The 12,781-nt window shown below is 39.8% G+C and overlaps 1 protein-coding gene across 5 annotated transcripts in view; it reads right to left on the bottom strand.

The window, feature by feature from the left end:
* LOC139463927 (uncharacterized) overlaps nucleotides 1-12,781 on the bottom strand; it is a 98,642-nt gene extending 85,861 nt beyond the window's left edge. For 3 of the 5 annotated variants that reach the window (XM_071245363.1, XM_071245365.1, XM_071245368.1), the window contains exons 1-2: nucleotides 11,387-12,780; nucleotides 8,033-8,071 (exon numbers count right to left, since the gene is read on the bottom strand). In XM_071245363.1, coding sequence (XP_071101464.1) covers nucleotides 8,033-8,071; nucleotides 11,387-12,113 — 766 coding nt within the window. In that variant the 5' untranslated portion in view covers nucleotides 12,114-12,780. Of the gene's footprint in view, nucleotides 1-8,032; nucleotides 8,072-11,386 lie in introns of all 5 variants that reach the window. The other 2 variants (XM_071245367.1, XM_071245366.1) reach the window with 2 other exon arrangements.

Genomic DNA, 12,781 nt, shown 5'->3' with positions numbered 1-12,781 from the left:
GCCTCTTAAGACAGGCATGGGATGCTGAAGACCTATTCTACCCCGGATTTTCACGGGTTCGCGGGTTGGTGGTTTGGGAATAAATCCTTCTAGCCATAAATTCTCAAATCCCCCATCCTTTTTACATTTTGCCATGAACGTTGCGATACATCTTAACACAGAGATACTCCCACACACATGGTGTATGCGAAGCCAAACCCCAACCTTCAAGTGACAAGATACATCTAGATCAATATATAGTCTATGCAAAAAAGATTTAACCAAAACATTTCTCTCCTCTAAAAACGCCTTTTCCGGTGCTGATGGAACAGATATAGCTAGACTTGCATTTGCAAAACTGGAATCGTTTTGGTTTCCTAAAATACATATATTACACCTTCATATTGCAGGCCAAAGAAACACAATGAAGGCATTCTTCCCCTAAAACGACCGTTGAGTCCCCACTCGATGTGACAGCTTCGGGAAGCCTTTGGGTGAATGATTTAAGGAGTTGAACAGGATACTTATCAGATCTAACATAGGATTCGTATCTACTACAACTAATCCTGTAATTGTGGAATTCTGCACAGTATATGGCCGAGGAAGCATGAGGCTGCCGATATGGTATGAGTGAGTGAGTTTGGTTTTACGCCGCTTTTAGCAATATTCCAGCAAAATCACGGCGGGGGACACCAGAAATGGGCTTCACACATTGTACCCATGTCGGGAATCGAACCCGGGTCTTAGGGTGGCGAGCGAACGGTTTAACCACTAGGCTACCCGATCGCCCCAAATATGGCATGAACACCAGTTTAATCTGTTATATAGAATATATATTTCCATACCGTAGTAATATTAGTCGTAACCATATTCGAAATTCTACTTTTACCGTGGTCCTTATGTGTCTATTTTCAAAAAGTTCAAGACAGAGGCCTACCATTAACATTTACCACTGTAAATGTCACGTGACCAGTCTGTGTGTTCATGTGACAGAAGGCACTGGCACTTCCGGTAAAGATGGCGGCGAGATTGCACTCATCGCTGGACTAAAAGAGGTGTTCAACTCTGACATTTCCTGTCATGGGGAAACAAATCTGACAATTTAAAGGTTGCTTGTATTATTAACGATGCGTGAAATATATATGAGCTCCTTTGGTTAAGGGCATCTGTATAACTAGACACCAATACGGGGCTCATCGAGGGAGGCCGATAACTCATTCAGATGAAATTCAGAATTAATCTTAAATTTACGATTGATGAATGCAACCTTACGTAAATCTAAACAACATGTACGTCAATAATTTAAAATGGACGTTTAAGGGCACGACTGGGGACGCGATAGGGTAAATGCGTATGCGTCACCAGTATTTATCGCGTATATTTATTATCCTTTTTATTCAATGTATTATATCTCCATTGTATTATGATATATGCTGATTTATGTATCAAGCCATTCTATTTTGATAAATAGTTATCACAAAAGAATGGAAATATAATACACTGGTAAATGAAGATCATTTTTTATCGCTGGACCTTCTTTTAATCGGTGCTGAAAGGAATACATGTGCATAAACACGTTTTACGTTTTATATTTAATAAGTAATCAAATTGTGTCCACACTTCTCTCCTTTTCTACCCATACGCGAAATTACTTTAATAGATTTAAAATGTGAAAAAACGTGTATATGCCCCTCGTAGTTTCATACAACAGAAACACTACCCAAAAGCTTAATGCATGATGGCGTGTAATGGCGTGAAATTGTAATTAGGTCCGTGGTGTGCGGAAACCAGTGATCTTGGCAGGGCTCATCTTCTAGTTTAGAAGGCTACTCAGATGGAGAAAGTATTTTCCCTTGATGACCTCCATGATAAACTGACGGCATCTGTTTCCCCATAGCGTAAGGATCAGATTTTTGTCTTCACCTGTTCTTGCAGGTACTTCCGTTGACAAGGAGTTACGTCCCTTTTGACAGCTTGAAATTTTGAAACGTGAAAACGTGCTATGTTAGTCTTACTCTGGCTGCTAATCAAACGCATATATGTTTCTCATCAGTGATAGTGGCGTCTTCGTGTTGGTTTGGTGCATGCTTGATTTCCATTTTTCACACGTTGGAATAGATAGGTTTTATTGCACGAGTCTGTGACAAGATGTATATATCGCATGTTTTGTTGTAGCTGATTTAATCAAGGAAGAAGTATAAATGACACTGCATTAATTTATCAAATATCTCGGGGGGGGGGGGTTATCAGCTATGGCCTTTAAGGTGAAAAAGGAACCTGATATAGCAGATTGAATTCATACTTGCAATACTTATTGTCTGCATGGCGAGACGATTCATTTGGCGGAAATGTATTTATAAGAAACAAGATTTTGTATTAAAATTTCATGAATTCATTTTGTCGGTAGTGCGCTGTTACCATTAATGGACTAACTTAACATTTAATCAGAATTTCATGGTTACACAAACATATGTGCTGACGGGTTAATATAAGAATGCCGGAAGAGACATATTTTATTCCAAGAAGATGATAGATCTAAGCCTCTTCGTGCCCTTCTCATCTCAAGGCGCCTTTTCAATTAAAGTTAATTGAGTTAGTTTACTTAATTAACTCTTATACTCATTACTCATACCTCATTTTCCACATAATGAGGTCAACATAATGACACGAGGTTACTAGAAATTCTTAGTCCACATTTAATCATCCCTCGAAAAGGCGAACACTCTAAAACAAATAGTAATGCTTTTTGGCGTGTGCAGTGAAGTATTTTGCGGAGGAACATACGAAAAAAATAAACACCGATTACGATACAAGGCTTGATCACCTTCACTGGGCTTGTTACAGGAATGCGCACATGCTCAAGCATAATATTGCACGTGAAACTGATTCACAGGGGGCGGGGGGTTGAGACATCTGCAGGCCTCGCCAGACATAAATACGTATGATGGAAATCAGACATATAAACCCCCTTGCGTCATGCATACGGGGGCGGGAGATTGTACGATACCATCTACAAAACGCCCGCGGCTATCTTGATGAGAAACATGACTATCCTTCAAAGACATCACCCTGAGCCTGTACAACCGAATGATTTTGTTGTCAGATTTTCATATCAAAGCAATGGTTCAACTATTTAATAATTTGACCGCCCGGGAACACATTTGAAACAAGACAAATGTAGTACAACGACCTCATTCGACTAAAACCTTGTCTAAAAGTTCAGAGTAGACATTCAATTCACCCACAATCCCACAACGACTACATTAAACCAGAGATCATAAAATAGAAAAAAACAGCTTAGCCGCGCCAGTTCATGTCTAGTTTTGAAAAAAAAACATACTAGCGTAAGGGGAAATGTAAACGCTCTATATAAGTTTTAAATTCATCACACGTATATATTAACTTTTTGAAAAACTTGTTGATGTGAAGCTTAGTTAAATGCTTTCACTTATAGGCCGGGTAGCTCTATTAACATATGCATCTGTATTCATGGGTAGCGTATTCCAGTTCAGAAGGTACGCTGAACCTGTATGTTGTAATAGAGAAGTAGTTACGGTCTAGAGGTTATCCCTCGTTCTCGTTAGCCAACATCAGAACCTGTTTGTATCCTGCCCAACAAGCTTGGCAAGGACACGTCTGTCGCCCAGTGATGTTCAGGATGGTTCAGGAATGTCGTCGTTTCTCCCCATCCTTAACTAATTTACGGGATTTTTAGTGTTTGGTGGAAGTTATACCTGAAAGTACTAGAAGGACACACATACATTTACCTATAGACAGAAGTGAATTATACACGCTAGGCTTTCATTTGAGGGCTTATTTTGGGGTAATATAACAGCATACCGAAAATTGGGTTTATGTCTTAATTTGATGATGTAATAATAAATTCAGATTAGTAGGCTTGTTCGGATGTCAATTCTTAATCACCATGAAATGGGGTGAGTGAGTATGGTTTTACGCCGCTTTTAGCAATATTCCAGCAATATCACGGCGGGGGACACCAGTAATAGGCTTCACACATTGTACCCATGGGAATCGAACCCGGGTCTTCGACGTGACGAGCGAACGCTTTACCCACTAGGCTACTCCACCGCCTAGTGGAACAAGGACAGGTATGTGGTCATAAACGTTCTGGTGATTCATCAGCGGCAGCGGACTGATTATGATCCTATAAAACAACGCGAAGTATTGGTCACCCGCGGTGATATGACCCTCCAACTCCATAATGGGCAATCATTATTTCAGCACTTCAAGTTCCCATTGCCAATCATCACTGTTAACGTTCACTTTCAAAGGCTATCAGTCTTGGTCTCCGAACCTCACTGTTTACAAGATGCTGGACATGGATTGGACATTTGCAGGCGGCAATAGTTCATCGTACCAAAGCCATGTGCGAAATCATTCAGCTGTCAATATGTTCCTATAATTAGCACTTTCATTGCAGTAAAACCAAAATAATCCTAACTTTCTGAATCCATATGCCTAGGGTTAAAAAAGTGAAACAACTCGAGATGCATGTTGTGGTATCCTGTTGGAGCTGAGTATGTTTATATGGGGGATCCTGAGTCTCCTCGAGCGTTATTCTCATTAACCCATATGACACCATCACCCCCCTCCCCACTCAAACCACACGCACACACACACCTCCTCCCCTCTCGTCATCCTATAGGGCAAGTCATGCCGAGGCTATGTCTTCCCAGATTGTATGGGGATGCGCGTCTTCTCGTTGTAGGAATGCAGCAGTACAGGACTACAACACCTGGTTACCCCGACACAAATTGCATCGCCAGATAAGCATCCACGTCCCAGGTTACTCCTCACAACGTATGCACACAAGAACGTTTATACTTCATCCCTATACCAGTCACGGATGCTGTTGCTAGGCGATGGGGAACACTTATCAAATTCACCATCTCATTAAAACTAAGGCGTAATACATCAGCATTACGTTATGACATAATATCAAAAGTTGGTTGTAATGAATATGTACATGTGCCACGATAAACAACTATCTTTCTTTTATATATTTTACAGTGTTTATTTATGTTTACTAAATCAATTTGTAAGCGTAGCACTTATTTATTTCTTCATTACATGTTTCAAAGATACCGTCGTTCTTATGAGGCACGTTCATTGACACGGTTATTTCTGACCAGCGGTCAAGAATGTCAGTTGGGTATTAACGTCAGGTAGGACAGTCATGACTGTTGACCCGCTTCCTTCTCTATGCAGCTTAGTGTGACGGTGATGGATGTATTCGTTGTCTGAGACGAACAATGCTGTGTGTTGAAACATGGTCACACACCTATACGAGTGAATGAGTGAGTTAATTTAACTACGGCACCAGAAAAGTCATGTCTCAGACCTTTACCAATTCTGTGAAAGCCATGAGCGCCGAGGATCATAATCGCATCGAATGATGCTGGGAGCCGACGATCATGGACGGGTTGTCCTCTACCGTTAGAGAAAGCTTTTCTTGCTGACATTCGCAAAATACTCATGTTGCCAAAAACAGCCGCAACCTGTATGTGCCATTGTCAGGACTTGGTATGCAGTCAACTATGATGGTATCATCATAGAACCTTCTCATCTCTTGGCACTGAGGCAGTGTCGTCATGACAACGTCACTGCCATGTTATTCGGGTTTCTCTTATGATTCTCAACGCTACACGTATGTACCGTGCAATGACTTCTTTGGGATGGGGAAGGGGGATGTTTCAGTGACTCACCCCACATTTCATACTTATCATTTGTCGCCAAAAACATCGCATTTGTAGATTCCATCCAAAGAGACGTTTGTGCATTGGATAAGTTAACAAATTATTGTGAAGCAACGCATCTTCATAAGCTTCCGTGTTTATTATTCGTCGTTGCTCATTACTTCTTTTGCAAGAATATGTATATATGTAGTATGTCCCGCTTGCTTTATACCTTTGCTCCATAGGCGATAATAAATGATCCATTTATTATTATTTATTACTTCATCCATATTATTCAACTCTTTTCCTTATTCTTTATCGTTTATCCACCTTGTTCAAAAATGTTTATCTCCAATGCTCAATATTATTTTTCTTCCTTCTCTTCCATCAGAATAATGCAAGTTGAAATGTATGCTAGAGTAATCAATACAAACCCTGATTACTGACTATAAATATAACGTCAACACGAGGGAATAACCATTCACAATTTTCCCACGAAACAGCTTTCACTGGGCGTAAAAGACAAAGACAATTATATGAAAGGATAACAGAAAATCAATGACACCAGGTGTTCGGGAAAAGTAAAAAGAATATCCTGAATACACGTCCAAACTGTCACTCACGGAACTACTCATGTCAGTGGGTAAAAAATTAAAACAGGCAAACTACATCGGAATTCTGAACACTTGATCTCTTCAAGCCATTACTTGTACAGTTGAACGAATTTGCACATGTCTGTAATAACGACCCTCTCTTATCTCAGCGTTTAGTTGAACCAACATTCTGAATGTCGACTTGAAATTCCAAGCAATGCTCCAGCTAATGCTCATTGATTTGTCGAATTATTTATATATGAAATCACGAGACCACTCGTGACATGAACATTTGTATATGCCGTGAAAACAACTTTGTTTAATTTTGGGTTAGCTTAAATCTGAAATGGCCACATAAATATGCATTTTACAAATATGACAGCCTGGTATGTTTCTTATTTACTAAACTTGATATAGTGCATACACCAAGACTCCATTGTCATACATTCCATTCATATTGCAGTCAGTGTGTGTCAAATGATTTATGGACAGTTGTATATCCATTGATTTAGCCGCTGTGAGACCACGTGTTGCGGAGTACGAACAATGTGTTACATTAGCAGCGGGGCTCCTTCATCGTGGTGCATCACAAAGTTAAACATCCTCTCATTTGTTATACAAAGATGAGCTGCACTGGGCTGTTGCCCTAACTAACCTATCTGTTTACGAACGTCATTAAAAAATACCAAGCCCCCTGGTCAATCTGGAAATACCACGAAGAATAACATTTGTCCTTTTCAAACTTCACATTTTCAAACGTAGTGGATGGTTCTAAATTTGAAATTCAAAATATCATAATTGGGTCCAGGTTTTCATCCTCTTACACCAGTACGATTGCGATAATTGAGGAAACGATTGTGCCGTGCAACACACGACGGGCTGAAGAGAGGAGACGCCCGTCTCGATTGCTTCGCGCTGTTAATGTACGTCCAAATGGCTTGGAAATGGGACCGAAAACTCAAGGACACTCAAAACGAATCTTAAAGTTCGGATTTCTAAAGTTAATTATGTATTTTTAAAAAATGAAATGTATTTATGTATACATTTCCCCATGATTGTCAAGAACTGCATTTTCAGATGTAACACTTGGTAAACCTCTCTCCTTAAACATTTATGTTAACAAATGGCAATTAATACTGGAGGAAAGTTGTAACCCATTGAACCATTTTACAATATCTTCTTTCATAATCAAAAATAAGATATACATGGATGATTATCAATGAAAGATATGAGATGCGCTGCGCTGCATTATATGTACAAAAGCATCTTTTCCCTTGAACTGGAATTACATGTAGGTATTGAAATGGCACAGTGTACATAATATGATAACTGCATATATGCAGGTCCTACACACATGGGCAGTGTATGCCAAGACTTTTGATTTTTAAAGAGACTGCTGGTACATTGGTTAGTGAGTATGATGCCCTGAGATGAAGGTTAGATGTTGCGATGAGAACACATGATCACTGCAAACATCTAAACTATATATCAATGACCGACAACTACGTACCAATTTCAAAAACATACATAATGTTTGACATGCCTTGTAACAAACATTACTTTGATGCAGATGATGTAAACAATGATTTCATTGACTGCCCTGCAAAACGACAAGGCATGCGACCTTGCCTAAACAAAAATGCGAAAACAATCAAATGTTTAGTACCGTATTACGATCTACAAACATGCTTTGCTTCTATAGTATTAAGCAAAACAAACATCTGAGCATCCCCTACAGCTGGTCTAGCACACAGCTTGGCTTACCCCCACGGCCAAGGTCCCAGCCGGGTATTTGTCTGAAACCTGGAATTTATACAGAAGACGTTCATACATGTCTCAGTATGAGTATGCATTGTGTCTGTGGATCCAAAATGTACAATCATGCATGCATAGTGTCTGTGGAATCCATAATGTACAATCATGCATGCATAGTGTCTGTGGATCCGAAATGTACAACCATGCATGCATGTATGTGAATATCTGTCTAACATAATTACAAATTTCTATACATCTATGGAGAAAGAATCAAATTTATAATGTTTTTCAAAGTTATTGAAGCTTAATTTAGATGGTATGTACCATGTTGCTGGGTGAACCCTAACTTTAATAGAACCAGAGGCTGATACCATCTTGCCAGAGTTCTTATATCAAAATGGAAAGTAACATTTCAACATTTGGAGTGTGTCCCTTTTTCTCTTGATGAATTTGATCATGTTGTAATATATATTTTGAAGGATGGAGACACTGTGTAACCTTTCCTATATCTATGTAGGATCAATGGTATTATGAAACAGCTTACATGGTTTTCTAAGTACTCGACCATCTAAGCCCATTGACTTGGGAATAATGTTTACAATATAACGTGATCCTACAACATCCCTCTGACACAAATCAGCTGCTGCTCAATTGGATGTACTCGTGTACCTGTAATTGATAAGTTCTGTGTTGAGGCGGATGGGCCTGATGTTGAGGCAGTACTCTAGTTACAATAGGCCTGGAGGGTCAATATTTGCTCAAACAAACCCAACTGGACCAACATGCCCCATGTAGGAGCCAGTGACTTGAAACAGATGGTTCAATACTGAGGGTGTTGGTCCTGTTTAGGGTCAGGTGCATGTTCGATCAATTACAATCACATGAGTTTGTACTTGACTTGTCCCTGATATCATAGAGCTGTGTGTGTTAAACCATTTGTGTAGATTTAGGGCAGTCGAAATGGAATAATCCTTTGTAAACAATGTGTTGACCGACAACTGCTTCTGGTACTTTATTGGTATGAAGGATTAATTAATCCTCTATTAACAGGTTGGCCAAAAACGCTATGGAACATTACCTTAAAAGGACACGCATTTGCAATAAGTGCTGTAATATCAAACTTAAACATTGAAATACAATATCTACCAATAGGTCTTTAGAGGATGAATTTCATGTTTTGTTTATATGTTCAAAATATTCTTCTGTCAGAACCACTATTTGCCTTGGTTATCCAATGTCCATAATGACTTTATGTAATCTACTCAACTCCAAAAATATCAACATTGTAAAGGCTTTGGCCTTATACTTAAACCATGTATTTAATGTGAAATACGACTAATTGTATTTATTTTCCTGACACCACGTGACGCAGCAATTATTGTAATTGTAATTGTACTCTAGGCCAAATGGCCCAAAATACTGAATAAAGAATCTTGAATCTTGAATCTTGAAAAGGTCATGTTCAAGCTGTCACCTGGTTTAGTTTGTCCAAATTCAAATAAATAATAATAAATCTTAATACATAATTATTAAAATGCACATGTTCCTGGCAAATGATTAATTTATTATGTAAAGCCATATTATCTACAATTACGTATTATCAGTGTATCTGTCCTATAGATCAAGAATTAGCCACTCCCCCGATTGAACAAATCATGATGAGGCAATACAACTACACTATGATGTAACGGAAACTTTGTATGCCTGGTTATTTGCTTAGGATCAGAGTCTAATGTCATAATCTGGCATGACGATGTGTACCTGGAACCATATGCCTTCACGGGTGTTTGTTATAAGGTATGAATTACCCACGAACAGGTTTTGTTATGAAGTAGTGCACTTGTTGAGTTGCATACCCATATTGACTGCAGGATCATATATATATATATATATATATATCATTATCTGTCAACAGCTGTGCTCTTGATATATGCTGAGCTTGAAATAGTAACCGTATGCGGGAACATTTGTCCTGGTGTTAGGAATATTAGGTTATACTCGCGATCAAATAGAAGTGCTATGAATGTATGGACTCATTATTGGTGTAGGAGAAATATCTTTGGTGGAATATTGCGTTGTCGTTTCGAACCAGCATGTACTGGTGGTCAATAAGTTGGTAGGACATTTTATACCTTATTTTCAACGGTAACATTGCCGTGTATATGTTCATGGAAGATGCAATTGGTCTCAATGTTTCAATTTGGTTGTATGCTGCTTGACCATAAGTACTAGCATATACCGTTATAAGGCTAATTAAAATAGGTATAATGAATTGTTGCAATGTATATATTCTGTTAACATTGCATACTGTAACAACCAAAAAATGTCAATTTCTGTAGTGACAGCTATTGGCATCGCCTGTCAACACCCGTTTCACACCTGGTCAATAAGGGATGTTGACATTCCTGTTTGTGGAGCTATTGCTCCTTTGACAGGATACACAGACTACTTTATCATTAAACCTTACGTTGCCAGCTGATATGAGCGTGTGTATGACTTGGTAGGACATTGTATTTCGTGTTAGGAATCAGCATGGGTCCTTCAAAACCATTCTATTAAAGCTTAGTTACACCTTTGAATAAAACCGTTCTAAAGGAAGCATGGACTTCGTTTTGTAATGAAAGGTTATAACTGTAACAGTATACATTCCAAAGCATTGAAAATCTTGGTTCAGTAGATCAGTGTTTTGTCGATAGTGTTATACTGGTACAAAGACATAAAACGTATGTACTGATTATGTATAGACTCTTTATGGTAGAAATATCAGGAGGGGTTATCCGTTGATTGGTTGAGAAGGAGTGCAGGGTAGCCTGTTTATCGACAATGTTATTAGTGTGTGATGAAGGGAACGCGTGTGGGAGTATCAGGTCTTCTTTGAACACAAAATACAGACCACCATGTTCATTGCACTCTGAATAGGGCACGGGTAGCTTAGTGGCTAAAGATTATTACGGGTCATGTCATAAATCTGCGTAAGTTGTAAATATCTTACCAAGGATTACCCGGACAAATTATGAATTTAGGTTAATCCTTTGTGTGGATGTTATTGGTTTCTGTTAGCTGCATGAATACTTAACGCTCTGTTTTAATGTTTTCTCGCAGTTATATATGTGGGAATATGTGTGTGTACCATACAAGTAGTTGTAGTTAGAGTACAGTAGACTACGGTTATTACGAACACGCTTATAACGAACTTACGGTTATAACGAACTTACTGTTTTGGTCCCGACTATTTGCTGTAGTTATGCTGCATATGTGCTTATAACGAACCACGGTTATAACGAACTCCAAGGGACTACTAATTTTAGTTCGTTATAACCGTACTTTACTGTATATGTATTATGAAAACGTAAATGAACTTACGGTCTGCACATTGTCGAGTTTCAAAACATTCACATCCAGGGCCTCCATCTAAACTGATACACGCACAGTGACTTGGACAGTTGTTGCTCTTCTCACATGCTTCCTTGGGTATCCGGGACACATCTCTGCTCTCAAGCATCTCAGCGCGCACGGGTATGCATGTGCAGTTGAAGTAAAGGATATTCCTAATCATTCCACTGAATCGCGTTTCGAACATGGACGAGGGCAGGGCTAATCCTTTCAGATTATTTTCATATCCTGGAGGGATGCCACCAAAGAAGACGTAATTATTTTCGTAAATATCTCCAAACTGGAAATCTGACCCGAAGGACATCATGCTACTCTGGTAGCTGTCCACAAAGAGGGTGGTGTTCATTCTGTTCCTCTTCACCTCCACGCTGTGCCATCTGCCGTCGTTGAGGTTCTTGCCCACAACCAACTGCACCACACCATCCTTTTCGTCCACCACGTTCATCCATAATCTTACCTGTCCCCCCTTCAAGGCAAGTTGGAAGAAGTCATATCGTCCGTTATCGTCTGTGTACATCAACAAACCGTCTCCGCTTGTGGACTTGAACTCGAATTTCAGAGAAGCGTTGATGCAAGCATTCCATTTGGGAAATTTGGCATACGTTGTGTTGCCTCCGTAGAATGTCAAAGCCTCCGAGCAAGCTATTACAAAAACGAGTATTACAATAAGACACGAGAGGTGGGCTTCTCGTTTCATCGTCCCGTGTCGTCTGCTACAAACGTAGCCTCTGATAGCACCTGTAGTTAATATCCAAACATGGGAACTAGGTTGGAATAGCGTTTTCCCTCGGAAATATTGTTGTCATGCAACTCGTGGCAGGTCTTGATCGCAAATGCAGATGATGTATCTATCCCACAGCCGCCTACTGTTGTAATGCAACACTCCTCAAATGTTTCCTGCGTCCACACACTATCGTCGTGTGTCGTCCCTTCCCAACAGGCGGTGGGTTAGGCGACCTTCCTACCTCGCCGAACAACAGTAGATGGTGAACAAGCATGTATTCATAACCGTCCCAGCCTGTTCACAAAGTATTCATAACTATATCGCTCCCACTACTCCGCGTAAGCTGCTTTCCAGGTCAGCCTGCTTCGACCCACCTTCAGCGTTGATCGGCCAATCAGCCACAGGTAGAAAATACACAACAGCTCGCTTGAAAGGACGAGCGTTGAACCTCCCTGAGTCACACTTGAAAGACGCGACCTGATATCGTCTGCTACAAACTTTTGCTGCTCCAACTCTCGTCTGCTCGAGAGAGCGTACGCGAACGGCCTGTTTCACTCCTGAAACTTGATCAGAGGCAGGGGAACAAAACTGCCTCAGTGAACAACCGGTGCTAAATTTATTCATTCACTTTCTAACTTCCG

Source organism: Haliotis cracherodii, unplaced genomic scaffold (genome assembly GCF_022045235.1).
Source record: "Haliotis cracherodii isolate W230 unplaced genomic scaffold, xgHalCrac1.p SCAF_16, whole genome shotgun sequence".
In the NCBI taxonomy this organism is placed as follows: Eukaryota; Metazoa; Mollusca; class Gastropoda; order Lepetellida; family Haliotidae; genus Haliotis; species Haliotis cracherodii.
The sequence above is the reverse complement of the archived record's forward strand: the minus strand, read 5'-3'. Positions and strand labels throughout refer to the sequence as shown.